At 41.3% G+C, this 20,295-nt stretch overlaps 1 protein-coding gene across 2 annotated transcripts in view; it reads right to left on the bottom strand.

Moving 5' to 3' along the window:
* PHACTR2 (phosphatase and actin regulator 2) overlaps positions 1-19,619 on the bottom strand; it is a 135,383-nt gene extending 115,764 nt beyond the window's left edge. For both annotated transcript variants that reach the window (XM_031056268.1, XM_005420141.3), the window contains exon 1: positions 19,454-19,619. In XM_031056268.1, the coding sequence (XP_030912128.1) occupies positions 19,454-19,598 (145 nt within the window). In that variant the 5' untranslated portion in view covers positions 19,599-19,619. The remainder of the gene's footprint in view (positions 1-19,453) is intronic.
* Positions 19,620-20,295: the final 676 nt, after the last annotated feature.

Here is a 20,295-nt window from a genome sequence, read left to right as displayed (position 1 = left end):
TTTGCCTATTGGAGTGCAGAAAGTGTGGTGAATTGATTGCTGGTGTATGTGTAATTTAACTCTCAGCACTCTGGTCAGTTACAGGAATGTCTGATCAACTTGACTTCTGCTCAACTCGACTTCTGCTCAACTCCTGTCCTGAACTGCTTTAGGTGCAACATAGAGGACCACTTTAGCTTGTGCAGCTTGATGATATTCTAATACCAGCAACAGATGTCCAGATGCACCTCAAAGGTACTGAAAGGATGGGTATATTTTAATTATTATAAAGCACATATTTTACCTGCAGAAGCTCACCAGTTATTTTAATCCTGTTTGGTAGCTAGTGTGCTTGCCTGAACTTACTGTAAAATGTATGTAACAAACACAGAGCTTAGCTGATATCAGCAAAGTACTTCAGGCAAACTGGCAAGCTGGAGATGTGCCACATGCAGGTGTTGGGAAAACATGCATTAGAAAGAGTTTGCTTCTGCTGGATGAGTAGACAAGGTGAATATTTTCCATTTCAGGATGTTACTGTGTCACCATAGGCTGTACTTTTGTTAGGCCACAGCTAGACAGTATAGCAGAAGTGAAACCCTGGAGTTGTTTCAGGTCATAATGCTGATAATTCAGCATCCCAAGACTTTTTATTCTGAGTCAAAACTCCAACTGTACTCTGCTGTAGCATGGAGCCAGGGGATAAACTACTGTTTATACAACAATATAATCAACATGTTGTTGATTACATTGTTGTGCTGAAAGGTGCACGACAATGTAATCAACAACATGTTGTAAATCTGGTTCAGACTGCTTGGTTGCTTTGCACAGAAGTGTGCATATCTGGGGAAGAAAGACAGGAAGGCCAGAGAATTTCACCAAAGAGGCAACAAGGAAGCCAGGCGAACTCTGGAAATGCACCCTGAGGAAAACCTATGACCAAATACCAGCTGAAAAAGGCTGTGCTGCTAACAGTGAAATGATGCCCTTTTGTTTGACTCCTGCTGTTTTTGGGAAACAGACTTGGTGTATTGACGGATGAAGAAATTGAAGACATTTCTGTTTCTGTTATCAGTTTGTCATCCTAAGCGAAACAGCACATAAAGTTGTGTGAAAGTTCAAAAAGGGGTCAAATCCATATGGCAAATTGATATTTGAAGTTTTTCTCCTTCCTTAGCTGTTACCCAAAACACCCTGTTTACTGTAACATGCCTTTCACCTAGGCATCCCTTCCCAGGGTGTCATGCAAGGCCATTTAATCCCGTTTGTGGCAAGAAAGTCAGTGCTCTTTTCCTGGGGTGGGAATAAGATGTAAAAAGAACTCTAAAGTGACATTTGTATGGCATTGTTCCTTTTCTTTTCCCCTTACAATAGCGCCCACTGGCAGTTGCAGTGCCTATTTTGTGCGCAATCTGGGATGCTGCAATTAACTTCTGAACACAGGTCTTTCCATAAAAGCATCAACAAAGGGGTAGGAAGGGAAATTATGTATCCTGCTTCATTTATTTCTAAAAATAACAACATTTCATCAAGAACATGAGGCTTGAATTTGCCTGGAGAGCATATTTAGATACTGCAGGGAAAGGTGCCCTCTTGAGAGCAAGAAGAAAAAGCTCACTAAATCTGGTGGTTGAATGTTTCAGAGCTATGTTGCCCTTCTCTTTGCATTGCAGGGTGGTGAGAAGTTTAAGCTTCTTTCCTTCGCTAAGAAAGAGAATGTTATAAAAGGATGCTGACAAAAAAGTATTTGAAATATTTTTATTTACCTTATTAATAGTGGTTTGATTATTAAAATGTAATGAATCTGAAATAGGTAATTATTTTACTACTATTGTATTTTTCTTTTGTTACTGAGGTCAGCCTGGACAATGGGATTACAATGAAGATTGTTTCTTCTTTGATTCCCCATTTTCCATTGTGGTTTTAAAGCACAGGTGTGCTGTCTTTCAATGATTTCCTTCCTCCAATTTGCATTCACTTTAGCAGTGTGGGTAAAGGGCACAATCATATGCAGTCTTAATCTCACAACTCTTGTGTTCTCTACTTGTTCTCTCAGGCTGCAGCCTTCAAGTCTGACAAGCCCCCCCGACTACAAGTATTTTGATGAAGCCTTGAAATGGTACATTTCTTGTGGTAGTTTCAGTCGATCATTTCTCTAAAGCAGTTTTTCAAATATCTTTAAATCCTTGCAAAAACTTAATATTGGACATAAATTACTTGACAGTGATTAACCTCTCAAGTGGCTTGGAATTTTACTTGGATTTTGATAATGCTTCCTTTGTGCACCCTAGTTATATGAAAATCAAAGCAAAGGAAGAGTATATCAATTGACAGAAAGCTGTATTACCTCTTTGCTTGAATTTATCAAGAGCATTTTGACTCCCAGTGCTATCCCCTCCAGTGCTTGCAACTTTCCTGGTTTGGCAATAGCTACAAACTTTGCAAGGCTATTCTAACCCTACCTTCAAACCAGAACTGAAGCATTGAGTAAGAGCTGGGCCAGGGACTGCCCCATGAAAGATCCAGCAGGAGATGCTCTTTTGGACCGACAGAAAACTATGGATACATATTTTTGAGAGCAATTTATCGAACTGTTGTGCACTTACTTCATGAAGATAACATCTAGGCCATGTTTCCATGACATTGATTTCTGAACTAGTCCACAAATACAGGAACAGTTTAATAATTACATTTCTATTTTATAAAGGAAATGTCAGTTGAAATAGATAAACATTAATGAGCTTAGTCAGCACATGAAGATTCTCCACTATATATCTCCCACAGGTTTTCAAGTCAAACAATCAACCAACCCAAAAAAAGCCTAAACAAAACAGACAAAAACCACAAAACAAAACAACAACAACAAACCCCACACAAAATAAAAAAAACCAAACCAAACAAACAAACAAACAAAAAAACCCAACCAAAAAACTGTGGTTTTCATCCTGACATAAGAATATGATTAATTACACATTTCAAGACCTGGATGGAATTACACAATGCTGTCTCCCGCAGAGTCCAGGAATGAAGAATTTCTAGCACCTTGGTCTACAACAGAGCCTGCCCCAAAGCTTTCAGAAAACCTGCAGCAAAACCAGATATTCTTGAGCCACTGGAGCTGAAACACACCAAGAATTTCTTGTGGATGCTGTGGAGTGAAGGAGCTTTGGCTCCTTAGTCTTGCAGGTGCTGCAATGGATGCTCAGGCGTGGCAGGAAGAGTGTGACAGCTCAAGACTTCTACTCACCTGGAACCTGGCTGAGAAAAGCTATTTAAAGGCTTTTTTTTTTAAGTTTCTCCCTCTCTCTCCTTATTCACCTGCACATATATGTGGGACATGGCCAGGGCTTACAGATGTAATTTTCTCGACATGGATTACATTCTATCAAATGACACAGTCATTTTTCACTGAGTCACTTTTTATGATCATTTCAGGCAGTATTGAATAAATAACAGAGAAATGTTTTGATAAGTGAGTAAGGGTGCTCTTTTCATGTTTCATTTGGTGATATGTCATGGGGAAACTGCTTTAGCTTACTTTTAGTCATATATCTACTATCTATAATCTTTATTACTTCATGTAGAAAAAAATTTCTCTTGCAGATGGACTGGTATACATGAAAACGTTGATGATATCTTTGATACTTATCAACTGTATATGAACCACTTAACATTACTGTGGGGTTATTTTTCATGAAATACATTCTAAAAGCAAAAATCTACCAGGTCCTCCTCCTCCAAGAACAAAAGAAAATAAATTGAAAAAAAGAAAAAAGGAAAACAAAAGATTTTTCCTGCCATAAAACTGTTTTGAGGTTGGAAAGAATGAGTGATGTCTCTCTTTTAGGCTTCTGGGGAAAGTCTTTCCAATGTTGGAATTTCCAGACTGGGAGAAGGAATTACTATTTTCAGCCTCACTCAGTCTAGTCAAAGGATTCTGCACCTGCCCTTAGAGCTGCATACACCAAATCTAAATGTCTACCAGGCCAAGAAGACATCAGGGTGCTTAAGTGCACAATGCTAGTCAAGGCGTAGATGTATTTCTGAACACATTTTATTTAGATCCAACTGAATTTTGCTTTAGAAAATAGTACTTCATGTCCAGCACACACAGAAATTTTAGTCCAATTATTTTAACGATTTCTTTCTCAGAAGACTATGCAATAAAGGTGCAACTCAGACTGAGAGTCTGCCTTTACAGACTGGCTGTGGACTGGGGTCAAAGCACTCTGCACAAATACTGGAAAACCTGGTGCTAATTAAAGCCAGATTCTCTCATAATGAATCAATATCCAAGTGTGCAACAAGCTGCTGACAAAAAATAGGAGCTTCTGTTAGTTCCCAAACAACACAGACAACAGACCTTGCTCCCCCACTCCTCAGCAGTTTCTTTGACAGATCAATGCAGAGCCCACAAGCCCTGACCAAAGTACATCAGAATCAATACAACAGGGAGATCTAATTTCACCAGCATGACTGATAATACCAAGCTTGCAGCATTACCTTGGCTGAGGGAACAGCAATGGCTGATAATAACATTTTGTGTTGTTTAAATAGACATCTTATGGATTAAAAAAAAAAAAAAAAGGGGCGGGCAGGGAGAAGGGAGCATTAGGAAATTTAAAATGCTGACATGCCATCCCCATCCCATCCTACTCCAGCTTTGTGCCTTTTAAGACACTGAAGGCACTGAAACTAATGAGGACCCTGCTGTGACTTCCTCTGGGAAGGAGCAGAAACCAGGCAAAACCAGCTCAGGGCAATCTGCTGCTGCTCACTCCCTACAAACAAGCCTGTATTTCAGATCCTGGCTGCGGGCAGGTGCCTGAGCCAGGCTAAAACCCAGCGCAGAGAGGCAGGTTCTGCAGGGAGGCAGGTTCTGCAGGGAGGGAGGCAGGTTCTGCAGGGAGGGAGGCAGGTTCTGCAGCTCAGCATCACAACCGCTCCATCTAGTGTACCAGCCCCGCAGCACCTCCCGGACGCAGAGCCTCTCCCCAGCAGCCCCTGGCAGGGCAGGTGAAGGCACCTAACCAGGCCGTGCAGGGGACACATGATGGGAGGCACAGCAAATGGGTCTGAAGGCAGAGGGGGAATTTGGGAGCACATGGTGTGAGGCATTCAGTGTGCGGCTGGGCTCAGGGGAAGCACTTTGGGTGGTGACACCCTATGCTGCACTAGTTACACTAAGGGTGCTCTTAGCCCTGAAGTCCTATCAAAAATTACTAGAGCAAGGAAAATGTAACAAAACAGGAGGCATAAGGGGGTTAAATCTACCCGATTGCAGGGCAATATATTCTGTTTTGACCATATCTTGAACATAAGCATAGTTACAACACCCAAAAATCTTGGCTTTTCCAAATTTTTCCAGTTTCCCTGCCCCTGCAGGAAGGTCGCTGAACCTGTTGGGTCTTGTAGGGCAGGAAATAGCACAAACAATAGCAGAAGAAAGCTCCATTACTTTACACCTTCATTACACAGGGAAAAAATGAAAAAGATTGCTCACGTAAGTGATGCTTTCTTCAGGCAATTACTATAATGTGAAAAAATTGTTTAAAGCCACCAACATCCTCATTCGCCATTTTCCATCAATATTTTCAGACTCCTCCACAGACCTGTTGGAAAATCTCAGTCTATGGACAATTCTCATATCTACAGCAGAGCAGAACTGGAGCTGGTAAGGGTCCAGCATGTCATCTCTGCTGGCCACCACAGGCAGATGGACTCCTACAGTAATTGTTGCTAGATGGAGAGCATCCCTACTTTTCCCACACTTGGTGGACATCATAATACAAAAGACCTAGAGAATAAAGATTTTCCACTGAACAGGAATCAGAGATGCTGAGCCAAAAGGTCATTTGTGGAGATAAAGTGAAAGAAGCGGAGCAGAATCAATGGATTCTTCTAGATAAAGAAATCATTTGCTCTGTTTGTGGACATAAGGGCAGACTAACATAAAAAAAGGTATCCAAATTTTCAGTGAAGTAATTTCTTCTGTTTCTGATGGGGATCTTTTACATTTTAAACCATTTCAAATTTTCTTTGCTATATGAGTCAGTACTTTTTCATCTTGATTTCTCCTGGCCCTTCCTACTCCTCTTGGTACTATAATAAAAGGTGTAGCTGTGTGGAGGGAGATAATACTGCTCACACCAGAGAAGAAGAGCTAGCACACTCCTCTCTCCCATTCACATGCAGCAGAGGAAGTGAGTCACAGATAACCATGGACAATCCCATCCTCTTTCTGTCCTTACCTGAGTAACAAGGAGCCAAAGCAGGGCTCTCCTCCCATGAGGAGATCCTCTTCTCTGAAGGCTGGCTGCCTGCAGACTCCCACATCACCAAGTGGACCTTCATAGGGCTTTCACAGGATAAAGGTAGAAGCTGATGTGTATTTTTACCTACTGTGGAATTGCTGTAGATGCTTTGTACTTGCTCCTTGTCTAATTTACTTTGGAAAACAATCTCACATTTATTTTGATCCTTATTGACCCTGGCCAATCACAAAACCTGTTAATGCATCTCATTCCTGTTAATGCACCTCATCCCTGCTTGCATCAGGATTTTCTTAAGAGGCTGGAACTGAAAAATGCCAGTTTGCTCCCAAAGAGGCTTTTGCCTTCTACAGGACTGTGATATTTAACTTCAGGTCACCTCATCTTTGTAAAGTGTTGTAAAGAATCCTTCCTGGGATAAAAGCTGCAGCAATCTATTCCAGCCCAAACCTTTGCTTTGACCCTTTGAAGTCAATAGCTGCACTGCCAACCACAAGTGCACCAACATCATTAATCAAGCCTCCAGGAACATGGCGATGCAGTAGAAAGCATATTATAACTTCTCCTGGAATAAAAAAACAAAAACAAAAACAAAAACAAAAACAAAAACAACCAGTAATTTTTCTGTCTCTTTCTCCAAATCTCTGAATGCCCAAGCATGGGAGAATTGTGTTTTTAGAAGTTTTCAACACCAAGGAAGTCCAGCAGCCACTGGAGGGGAAAACCCCCACAACTGAGAATGTGGCTGTAAGAGCCAAACCAAAACAATGTTAAGTACTGGAAAGTCACAACGAAGTCACAAGGCCAGACCCATGGCAGTGGCCTTCACTGGCAGTGCACTCCTGCCTTTCAAAGGCGCTGCACAGCACCTGACAGGGAAGCTTGGGTGGGATGCAGTCACAGTGATGGCTTGGCTGGACCCCCCTGGCTTACCCTGGGTGGCATCCTCACTGAAGGATGCTTGGTCTACTGGAACTGCTGCATCTCCTCCTGCTCTCAAAGCCAGTGCATTTGCAGAGAGATCAAAAAGTCTGTATTATCTACTCACACTACCTCAAAGCATAGAAATGAGAGGGAAAGATGACAGCATAGATTCGAGCGGGAAAGGAAAGGGGTGCCCAGCTCCTTATCCTTCCATGGCAGTCTCAAAGTGCAGTGACTGAAGCCTGTTGCCCTGTTCAGAGCAAGGGTCCCTGTGGCCAGTCTTCAGCAATTCTCTTGGAGATACTCAATAGCTACTGAGCAGTTCCTTCCTTCCCTGTGGCTGTGTACCTGTATTTTCTAGCAGAGAAAGTAAGGCCCCACCAGTCTGATGTTTATATTTCAGTGGTTTAGAAAAATGTCACTTAAATGGACTGCACTGAACTGAGGCTGGGTAGCTATTTTTTCATACATACACACGTTATCATACCCAAGAGCACCTCATTGCCTATGTACAGGGCACCCTTGACATGCTCTTCTTCCTCGTGTGCTGTGAATTCCCAGCAGGAGAATCTACTGCAATTTTACAGAAAAAAATAATATGTACGGCTAATAAAAACTGTCCTGCAGTTCTGTGGCAGCATTTTTTACAGTGCCTGCTATCCACATGACTCAGCCAATGTTCAGTGCTATCATAGAAATTCCAGGGCTCATAGAAATCCACTTAGGGATGTTACATCCCTCAGACTGGCACAGAGGGGAAGTATTTCATTAAAAGACAAACAAGGAATTTTGGTTCCTTGAACTGTACCAGCCTTTTTCCTACAGGAGTCTTCAACATCAGAGTGAATGCCACAGATATCTGGCATCTACCAAATGCCATTGAACTTGGCTTCTGATTTTTCCCTGGTATAATTATTAGACTGGCCAAATTACAGGAATCCCAAATTGCCACAAAAAAGTCACTCTTGCAACTCTGCTTCTATAGATTAGGCTCATATTAACAAATGGAGTTTAGGACTACTGCCAAGTGCACATATTTTGATAGCTGTTATTGACATGTAAAATGATTAGAGTCAGAAAACATTTGAATGTTTTTTTAAAAATCCAGTCCTTCTTATAAATGTGCGTAGTTTGAAGGATCTAATTCTGAGTCTGAGAGAGATGCATATTGCCATTTGCAGAGCTCTTTCTGGATTTTTTCCCCTCTCTCATTTTATTATGATAATCAATATTTGTAAGAAAACATTTTGTATCAAATATCGCTTCATACATTATATGCATGAAGTTTAGTTTTCTGGGTTTATTTTCTCTGTGGGGCATATATAACTGAGATAAGTTAATTGAAGGACAATTATGGAGTTCTAATAAATATTAGAATTCACTTCATTAATTAGTGCCTGAATTAAAATCTCTTTGATATCTTTAAAGAAGATTATTGTCTTAGAAAGCAGACTAAGTTTGTTTATTTAAAATACTTCTCACTGTCAAAACCCCCTCATCTAGAATTCATCTAAATATTCTAAATATTCACCCAAAATCATCTAAATATATATTTATCTTAAGCTCAGGATAAAACTGTGTGTAACAGAACTCTTCATCCAGGTACTAAGTGTGGATTTGGCTTTGTCATTTCATTTTGCTTATCTAATTGTCGGTTATTTATTTGCTGCTTGGGAGAATTCCTTTCCATCTCTTTCGCTTCTGTCTGCTTTTAAAGGAGGCAGAGAGGACCCTGCCACTGAGGGTGGGTCATGAATGTGGCTCTTCCATCCACTAACAAAGCAAGATCCATCTTTATTTCCTTTGCCCCGTGAGTCTGGCAGATGGATGGCTTGTATACTCAGTCCTCTGTCCCTCTGCTGTCATTCCTGACTTGGCCTAAACACAGCAATAAAAAAACCAAACCAAAAAACCCAAACAAAACATTCACGACTGCAAAAGACTCTGCTCATTGTTGCTGCAAAAAGTTTATTTTCACATACTTTTCAGTATGTTTCCAGCTCTGGTTTCAAGTGCTTCCAAAACTTAAGGGAGAGCAACTTTCATTGTTCCTCCTGGGAGGCCATTTCCCAGCCCAATAAATCTCACTCCCAAGAAATTTCACACATCCCCTCCTGTGCTTACAGCACTTTTCCAATCTTGGCCTATCATGAGCGGAACAAATATCTTTTTCCCCACAGAGTTTATATAATAACGCAATAAAGTTGCGCACTCCACTGAGTTACTTCCACTCACCAGAAATTTATGGGATAACAACTTCTGTGTTCCCAGCAAGACATAATTTAAAATTTCAATAAATTACAATTTTCTACTGAAATGCAAAGCCATCCAAAACAGACAATATTATTCCAAACCTCACAGAAGACGTAGGAAAAGAAACATGGAAAATCTTTAAACTGCTAACACCAAGGTAAAGTCTGATGGGTTGCTCTCCCCCTGCATTCAGCAGACTGGTTACAGATATCTTGCCAGCACTTATGCTGTCTGTGATGTTTCCTTTCTCTTTTTAAAGGACCAGCAACTAAGTTACTTTAGAAATTATAAAAAGAAGCGCTTTGGTTGCATTTTACTTAACCCAGCTTGAATTAAAAGTGATTTCAAAGTAATGCCTTAGCTGCTGTTAGGCAATTACCTTGCTATTTGAGATGGTGTGCCATCTCCCCTCACTCAAGGGTAGGCAAACCTGTGGAGCTGCCTGGCACTGCCTCCACGGCAGGCACTGAAAACAAAATCCCTATGGAAATTTCAAGGGGGGAAACTCTTCCAGGGTCTGGGGATGGTCAGGACAGCTATTTGATAGAGAGCCAAAAACGGGGCAGGCAGCACATCTGAAGTCCTGAAGTCTTCACCCCTGTAGCTGAAAGGAAGTCATTCACTCTGCTCATTCCCTCCAGGCCTGCCAAGGGCTGCACTGCAAGGGTGTAGCTTTCACAGCTTCTTTCAGGTAGACCACTAAATGCAGGAGTGTGTACAATGCCCTCATTTACCATGTGGGCAGTGATAAACATCTGCACCACAGAGAGGCTTGTGGCTTGAGAGCTGAAATCGCCTACAAAATTGCACACACATTCACCAGTTTGCTTCAGGAAGATCCCATTAGACACATCCCAAGATGACCAGCTAAATATGAGAACGCTCTGAAAATTACTGCACCAGTTTTTTGGAAATCTTTCCCCAAAATGATTTTTGCTATTTTTAGATCAAAAGCCATTGTTTATCTCAACTTCTAAAGAAAGGCAAAATTCATAGCAGATTTGTCTCCAAATACTTAAATAGCTGGGTGGCAGACTTTGCTTTTTATTTGCTCTTCACTAAAATAAACATGATGTGAAATTTGCCACTCAGTTTTGTTTGCAGGAAGACATAACAGGAAGGCACCATGATTTTTAAAAAAATGTTAAGGGCTCAAAAGTCAGACAGCTGGAAGAAAGATGCCATGCCCCTGGGGAGGTGTAATTCTCTCGGCTCACTCCTAGGGATATAGAGTCGAGAGTCTACTCAGAAACTCAGGCAGAGGTACCTAAGTAACAAAGGGAGCTTTGCCGTGCTTCATCCTCAGAACTGGAGCAGTTCTTATCCTGGTTTGGGACGTCCACTAGTCCCAGATCAATTACTCTGGCTCATGGCTGTGTAAGCAAAATAACATATTTCAAATCCAACCTTTCTGATCTTGCCAAAACTGCTTTAAATCAGAATAAAATCAGAATTATGTCTTGCAGACTCTGTCTTTTTGTGCTGCGCCTTGGTATCACTAATCTTTTTTCAGATAAAAAGTCACAGTTTCATTGGTGGTTTAAACCACTAACATTTACTGGCAGCCCTGACACTGGGCAAGAGAGGACTTAAATTAAAAAGTGGCAAGCAGATGACTGCTAATTATCCTTTCACTCATAAAGTTTAAATATAGCTGCCTGTGTTTGAACACAAAGAAGGCCTGCAATTAGGGCACATTCAATTGCAAATGCACCACAACCCCTCTTTACTGTGCTTGTAGAGGATGCAAAACAATACCTCAATACCAATTCTACTTAGTGGCTGTAATTTTCTTCAGTAATGTGTGTATTAGTCACAGATATATGTTAAAAACTGTGATTTTACCCCCAAAAACAAGAAAAGCAAACACATATGCTCTGGAGGGAGAGCTTTGCTCAACATGCTCTTTACAGTCTGGTTCTCTGATATATTCAACATCCTTATTCTGTCAAGAAGGCATTTGCACCTTTTGATATCCAATAATTTGTAAATGAATCTGGCAGTGGTTGCCCTTGCCTTGGAAGGGTGTGCACTTGATGGACAGGATCCCTCAGGATAATCACATTTCTGTGGCGGGGAAATTCCGATACTTCTCTGCTGCTTCGATTCCTCTTCCTGATCCCCAAACTAGAAGAAAAAACCCCTGCACCAAAAATCTGTATGATGAAAAGCTATAGAAACCTCAGTTAATTTTTTGAAGTGACAATTTACCATTTTCAAAATTTTTTGTCAGACGTTTCTCCTGAAAATTAAGAAATATGCCTGAAATCAGGATCTACAGAAAAAATGAAAAGTTGATTTTGACAAAACTCTTAATGTATCAGGAAAAAATGTATTCAAAGAAACTTAACTTAATAACTTAAAATAAAGTAAGTATGATGCCAGAGTTCATGTTTCCTGATCCTTGCCATTGTGCCAAGCTTTATCTTGGAAAGGCTCTGAAGCACTTCTCCTTCATTCCTAATATTCAGCAACCCTTTCTTTTAGAATTTTTAGGATATTCTTTCCCAATGAATTCTTAACACTGAAGGAATCTTTGCTTGGCCTGGCACAAGGCCTCTGTCTCTCTGTGACAGACAGAAAATAAACTTACTGTTTATTTACGTGATGTTATTAATTGCAGGTGATCACATTATTATTTTGTAAACTTAATGTCATTAATTGGAGGTTCCTAGTCCCTTCACATCTCAGTGCATTAGACTCAGATGGTCAGGATACAACAACCTCACATGTACCTAACCAGACCTTGACAGAGGATCACCCAAAGTGATGTTTAGGCTATCAACACAATATAAATTACATTAACTGGAAGCCATGGAGAAGGCAGAAAAGAAATTAGTAGGAAAGAGGGGAGTGAAAGACAGGGCAGAAGATGAAAGCAAGAAAGAGTTGAAAGGAAGAAAGATGAAAGAAAGAAAGGAAGAAAGACTCTTCTAGTATAGTTTGGATAGGAACAACCTGGTAAAGGTGCCAAAACAGAGCTGCTGACTGATGAACCCATCTAGGGGAAATACTGTGTGGTGCTGTGCAACTGGGCAAATTCCCCAAGTGGGAGCCACCACAATTTGTGTATGAGACTGAAGTCATGCCTGAAGTTAAAGGGAAACAAAAGCAACTGCTTTTAATGGGAGCCCACTCTCTCTAAACAAATTTTCTTCTGGATAATGTAAATTGTGCAAATGTTAGAAAATGTGGGCCAAGCTACAAAGCACACATTTAATTCAAAATAACTGTTAAATGCTATGTTGTCTGAAAAATATCATAAAAATATTATAATTATTTTGAAAATATTTTAAAAAATATTTTATCTCGTGTGAAGTGTCACCATGCTGCCATCTGTGGTTGAATGCTTCCTCTTCCACATTTCCCTCCAAGCTCCACTCTGTTAGGTCCTGTATTTCTCTGAATAGAGCCAGGCCTGAGAAATGTGAAGGGCAATGCAGGATGTGTCAGAAACATGTATGAAATGTGAGAGAAATGGGAGAGGGTAGAAAAGTGTCTCATCAGGAAAGGATGCAGTGCTTTAAGCTGCTCTGTAGCCCCTCTGTGGAGCGCTCCCTCCACCTGAGAGGGCGGCCAACTTGTGAAGCACGTTGCAGCTTCAGGCTGAATTCTGAGCCCATTATACTAAACCCTTGATACTGATAAAATTTACTAATATTTCACTGTTTCAAAACTCAAAAATTGTGACAACATCTAAGGCACAAACAGAATTTGTACAACACACCATCTTAGAAGTCCAGTTCTGCATCAAAACCTCATGATGGGGAGCAAGTTTTCTCAGTTCACCACCAAGGGAAGTACTTACAAACTCTGCTTGCATTTCAGGAAGATCACAGTGCTTTCCACATGAATGGAGAGCAAGGGTACCCCTGGTTGTGGTGGGGTTTAAGACTGACAATTTCAAAGATAAAATGAGAAGTGAATGAACTCAGAACACTGAAGTCAGAATTTTCAATTTTCTTCTGGATATTTTTCCTTTTGTGCCACTCAGTTTGTACGTGAGAAAAAACAATTTCTGCATTTGTTAAAAGTAGCAACATGCTAGGTAAAATGCTAGGGGAAAAGGAAGAAAAATAAAAGATTATCACTAAAAATATGTTTGCTTTATGATAAAGCATATTCAATGAGAGTTAGTAAAAATTCAGAAACATAACTAGTATTCGTGTTATTAAAAGCTGAAATCTTAGAGGATTTCTGGCACTGGAAAGATTCTGAGTCCAAAAAGCCTAAATAAATTTAAAAAATGTAAATTCTTCAGGAACCTTTAAAAAACCTGCTAATTCTCCCCAGTTTTTGGCCCTAAGTTGTGCATGCTTTTTCTGGAAACAATGGCAAAAAGAGAAGGACACGCAGGAGTGGGGTGGGAAAGAAATATAAACTATTTATGCTAATGATGGATTTGGCTAATTAAACATTTAGGTTTTAAAACCAAAACAAAAGCTTCTTTAGAACAAGTTGCTCACATTCAGTAAGAGAAGAAGAACAATTTTTCTTCAGCTACTCTTTGAATCACTTCTTCAGCCTTCATACTTGACATGCGGTCTGATATTAAGTGGTTACTTGCTAGGAGCCACAGAGCAGCAGGAAGTGCTAAATGCCAAAGGGCCTTGAGAAACTAAAATACTCAGCAGCAAACCACTAAGCAGATCTCACCATCAGCTACTGGTCTAGCTGCTGCAAAACATGCATTAAATACTCTACTGCAGTTGTTTGGAGTTAAATTTCTGCTTACCCAATCATGAAGATTATCATCACATTAAATTTCTTTTTTCTTTTTTAAGCCTGAACACAAGTCTGAATATATTATTATAAAGCTTTTGTCTCAGAAACTATGCCATGTGTAAAAGACATGTAGAACACATGGTTTGTATTTGTAAACCATGGTATTCCCAGGGTTTCCCTTTTCACACTTAATCAGGCTGGGCTAATAACAAGGACATACTCCAGTTATTCTGTAAGCGTTGGTGGAGAATAATGTCTTTTAGTCCAGTATAAAACTAGCAGGTTCTTATTTTGTGTATATTTTGGTATAAAGTCACATTAGAAATGGCTGACTATATTCTGACACATGCTGCTTCTCTATATGCCCATCTATTTTATAAACTGAACTGTTTCTCAGGCAGACTTGAACTTTGTCAGTGTATGCAATACAAATGATTCCTAAATTTTTCTTCAGCATCAGTCTGAAATTACAAGTTACATGTAAGGTTGACCAGGATGGGATTTAACATTATCACATGATGGCCTAAATAGATTGTTACAAAGTAGCTGCTTCAGTTCTATAAGCATGAGGCAAATTTCATTTGGTTATGCTTGTTGCCTCTTCCTGATAGTTTGAATTTTAAAATTGATGCAAAAATATTAATGTGAACTTAGGACAGGATACACTAACTTTTGGTAATGACCTAGTCATGCTGAGTTGAGTTTCTAAATGCCCCCAAATTATTATTTGTCTTAACTTGTACTATTGATTTCTGGCAAAAATTGTCTGCCTTGGGCTTCTTGCAAAATTCTGTGCTTAAATTTATGTTGTAAACAAGTCTTGCTTAATGTGATGGAGAATCATGTTTTCCCATAACTCCCATATTTGCATAAAATGTATCAAAATCAGCTGCTTTATTTATCGTGCTCTCCCACAGCATGAATATTCTCCTTCATCAACCCCATCTTAGGACAGAAAAACAACATTTTCCTAGCTCCCAGACAGCCTGGTAGGGCTCTTTGTGACTGGAATCTGTAGTTTTTTGGGGAAATACAAATGCAGAAGGAAATACAGGCACACATTAGCACCTACCTATCTACCCACCCAAAATTTCCCTTTTCCCCTAGATTCCACCCTCCCAGATAATCAGGTCAATGTCTAGAGCGTATTCTGGGTTTCACCCTTTCTAGATTCTCAAATACCTTCAGCTGTCAAAAATGTGTCCTCTACATCAACCAGAGATTTTTTTCAATAAAAAGTGAATGTGACATTTGTTAAGTTTGCAAAGTGGGTTACTCTAGTCATGAAAAGCTTAAGTAAGTCCAAAAATCATAAATTTTCTTCTCATATAGCATCAGCCTCTTTGATGATCTGATCACTACAAGAAAGCTTCCCCAGTTCTTCACTTGACTGGGAGATTTTAAGCAATCTTTTCACCCACCCTGCTTTGGAGTCAGCAGCAGATGGCATTATAGATGTCACTCATTATCATTTTGAATAAATTAACCCACAAAAATAGCCAAAATCACCCTGGGATGTACAAGTTTTGAGACAGGACTGCCATTTGCATTCAGGCTTTCATTTTCTTCTTCAACCCAACATCTGGGCTAAAGCCTGAGGTACTGATGAATTGTTGTCTGAATTCTTAGGTAGGTTTTTTTTGTCTGTCATCAAAAGGGCTCAAAGAACCCCATGAAAGAAATGGAAAGATGCGTGAGGACCTCACCCCTCCACCTGAAAGGTGCATTTCTCACTAATGGAACAAATTATCTGAAGCTTCTTGCTGCCAAAGAGCGAGACCTCAAGAGGAACTGCAACATTTTGAGAGCATCAATCCCAGAGCAGAGCGATGGGTGGTTTTCCGACTTCTGATCTGAGCAGCAAGGTTCCCTTTTCACCAAGACGTACCTCACCACAGACCTCACCACCTTCGGAACAAAGTGCAAGACTGTACAACAAAACCCACAACACTAAAAGGAGAGCGAACTGGAAACTGCACGGACATGCAGATCAGTGCAGATAAAGAGCAGGCATCGTGGCAGCCTGAGGTCTGTCAGGTGCCTGAGGGCTGTCACAAAGAGAACCACTGCCACTGCTTTGCCATCGGATGTGATGTGAAACAGCACCTCTTCCACCCTGCAACCCAGGACACACAGCTCGTGCTGAGAGCTACCTTCAGCCTTACAACCACCAAATCTAGGGTTTGGATGAGTTCTGGGAAAGCACTTGAACAGGGTCTTTTTCTTCCAATTGCAGTTCATTCCCCATCTGTGCTGGACACACTTAAGAAACTTGACTAAATTGATCCACCTTTAAGGCGGGTTTAAATCTAGTCACTAAATATGGAAGACTGCTTAAAGGTATGTAATTCAAGCAGCTTTTTGCAAGTGGCTCTGGTGTTGGCCTGAAATTTTAGAAGAGTATATTTTGCTTCACTCATCTCCTTCAGATGCTCTGATGAACCAGCCAGCTGTCAGCTGGGGCATACCACAATGTTGAAGTGATGCACAAGCTATGCCTGCCACAGAGGTTTTGAACTTTGCTAACATTACACTTTTTCAGGATCAAAATTCTACGTCATGCCACCCATACTCATCATGAGTATCACTTTAATCCTCCCAGGAGCTTACCACAAATAAAAAGACCTGACAAAACAGTGGATAGAGGTGATAGCCCAGAAAGAGAAATAAAATCATCTTCTACCACTAGCACTAAAAGGAATGTCAGTTTTAAGAAGAAAATCATGAAAATATATTGTCCTCACATACTGGATAGCAGCTAATGAAGTGAGATGCTGTGAAGTGGTACCAGGAATTTGCTTCTGTCAGTGTGTAAGAGCAGCAGAAGGAGGAGTGGGGCTTAGAAAGCACAGAGAGCATAAACATGGGGACCACTCGACCAGCCTCACTGCACTATCAAGATACATACAGTACTGACCTAGAATAACAAACAGATGCATTTCATGAACCACAGCCAAAGCTGCTTTATAAAAAGCCATTATATTTCCTCTAGCTGGAAGAGTCTCTAAAAATACTGCCTTTTAATAGATCCTGCATTGAGAATGGTGGATCAGGAAGTGGTAAAATAAATGACAGTGTGAACATCTACAGGGGTACCAACCCATCACTGTAAGAGTGTGAGGAGACAACATCTTCTCAGCACAACTCATGTCAGGTTCTAGAAAATGGAAACAAGCATGCAACAGAATCTGCCAACAGTTGCAAGTGACTCAGTCTCAGAACTGGCATAAAGTAAACATTTTGCATGTTATTTAAAATGCAAATTGTTCTTCTATACATGCAGCTGTTGGAGCACAGGTAACATCTGATGTAAATGAGTCACCTACTTTAATCAAATGATACGGCTAGAGAAAAAGGTAGAAGCAAAAACAATGACTCATATTGTTTCTTCACATTTCTGCCCCCATTACAGTTGTTCTCTGGGTTAGTAGGGGAATGAAAAAGCAGGTTATTTTAATGGCACCTCAGTATAAAACCAATTCTCTAACCACTATATTAAACATCAAATAGCTTTGCATCTTTAATGCATACTTTCCTTTTTGAAGACAGAATCAACAATTGTATGGCCATATGTAAGTGGGTTTGTTGTGCCCAATGAACAACTGCAAAAAAATATTCAGGAAGCAGCAAGGGAAAAAATATACAATAAAAGAAAATATGACCCCAAAAAATTTAAAAACAAAGAAAGCAACACTTGTTCCCAACTGGCAGGAAGCACATCTTCAAAATCAAAATAAAAAATCAAGTCAGGCAACAAGGATGCTAAAATGTCATGTGTAAAAAGCTACAAATAAAAACACACCTTTGAAAACACTGTCATTTTACCTCCACTAGATTTGCCTGTCTCTCATAATGAACTCAGCTCATGGTCAGGTGCCTTAGTACTTAAGCCACCAACCAACAGAATCTACATTGATATAGTCTCAATCTTGTCAGCCTCTGTGGTGATCCCTCTGTGGGGATCTCTCTGGATCCAGGGGTGTACATATCCAGTCACAGGGCATTGTTCATGCAGCACTCTCCAGGTGGTGCTGAAATACACCTTACACCTGAAAGTAGTCCTTCCTGAAGCACTAGAACCTCCTCCCTCCTCCCTGTCCCAAATGTCCTTCACCATAAATTTTAAGCAGGCACAGAAAAAGATAAAACAGAAAGTTATATAGAAAATGGCACAGAGTTGTTTTTGCTAGCAGCCTCTGGCCCCATAAGCTGAATCTACTTGCTCCTGTGTGACTAAGCAAGTTTTCATTCCCTCTCTCCTCATTAGGCAGACATAGCTGTATACTTGATCTTCTCCAAGCAAATGTTCTGCTTCATCTTAAGATTCCCTGAGGAACAAACATAAGAGAACATTGTGGTCCATTTCAGGCCCAACCACGCACTGCACTGCCCTGTGCTGCAGCAGAGGAGGTCCCTCGTGCACTCTGGAGCTTCCCTGATGGTGTCTCATGGGTACCTCTGTGCAGCAGTGTGTGAGTGCATCCAAAATACCAACATTGCCAAGGTGTGTGTGCCTACAGACTTCTTCTAGTTAACAGAGCAGGGCTGATGTGCAACTGGGCAAGCACACATTTTCAAAATGTGCTTGGCCCTATGGAGACCAGAATTTCATTTTCCTTAGTGCCCTACCTCAGGAAACAGACAGAGTAAAGCACAGCCCAGCCACTTTGGCAACTTTCAAGTCTCTGCACTGTAAACTAGGACCCTCACTTCCTCTCATTTTATACAGCAAAGCTTCTCCAAATCCTGCAGGAAGCCTACTCTGTCCCAAAGGGCCAGCTTCCACCCCCAGTCATCCTGTGTGCACTAGCAGGGACTGACTCCTGAAGGAAGATGGTGGGATTCTGACTTACACAGTGGCTTTTCTCACCTATTAAAATCCCAAAGCAGATACAGGGGCACGAGGTAGAATTCTGACATGCAGTTGAAGTGCAATGTGTGAAGCAGCAAGATGAGGGGCTTTGATGTCCTGGCAATACACCCGAAATCTTTCCTGGGACTTTTCTGCCCTTTCAGTCAGACATGCTTTGGCAAATGGATGTGCAGCCACGATGCTACCAGGATTCATTCATTCATTTGAGTGAACATGGGTATAAAAACCTGGAACTCTCCAAACATCTTATCAAGAAGATCAAGCACCGTGTACCCCAGAAATCCACACCACCGGCCACCGAGAGAAGAAAAATCCTGCGTCTGGAGAGCGGGACAGGGTATCGGCGAGGATGTCTTTCCCCAAATTCCCAAATTCAGCTCGGCTCCGAGGTCTCGGACACAAGGACCCTTCCCTCCCTCCCCCTTACCTGAGCCGCCCACATTGGACCGCAGCAGGCAGGTCCTCCGGGAGGAGGAGAAGGAGGAGATGTCGCTTTGGGAGCGGCCGCGGGGACCGGGCAAGGACCAGACGGGCAGCGGGGCTGTCCCGCTGCTCCCTGGCCTCTCAGCCATCGTAGACGGGCAGGGGAGGGGACAGGGAGAGTTTGGAGAGGAAGAGCCGCCCCTCTCCTCCGACCGCCCCGCCGGGACGCCGGCGGCGATTTTGTTTCTCTGGGAACATATATTTTGTGTTTGCACAGGAGCAAAGCAAAGTGGGGGGTTGGGTGCGCGGATGCACCCATCCCCCAGGGTGTCTTCATGCTCCCGCCATTGCCATCTCTCGGGGAAAAAAAAAAAAAAAACGGAAAAAAGGGAAAAGAGAATCAGTTAAAAAGAGCCGAGTAACCCACACCACCACTTCTGTTTTGTGTAACAGGGTGCCCTCTCCCCCGCAAAGCCGGAAAGTTGCACAAGGCACCGCATCCCTGCAAAAGAGCCGCGAGAGAGAAGAGTCAAATGTCCTCCCCAACCCATCACCTCCCTCCCCATCTTTCTTAAGGATTGGGTTGCATGTCAGAGACTTAACTAACTTCGGCAGGAAGGTACTGCCTCTCAGATCAGCCACACAGACCTAGGCAGAAGCAAAATCAAGCTTCATGGTTTCGTTTCCTGGTGTTTTACAGAAACCCTTTTACAATAAGATGCACCTTTAAAAGAAAATTTTATGCTCACTCTGCTTCTTACAGGCAAGTCATATTACAGTCATATTACATTTACCTTGAATAAAATCCTCGCTGCTGTGCAGCCACAATGACAAACACAGAAAAGA

The sequence above is a fragment of the Geospiza fortis genome, unplaced genomic scaffold (assembly GCF_000277835.1).
Source record: "Geospiza fortis unplaced genomic scaffold, GeoFor_1.0 scaffold162, whole genome shotgun sequence".
Lineage (NCBI taxonomy): Eukaryota > Metazoa > Chordata > Aves > Passeriformes > Thraupidae > Geospiza > Geospiza fortis.
The sequence above is the reverse complement of the archived record's forward strand: the minus strand, read 5'-3'. Positions and strand labels throughout refer to the sequence as shown.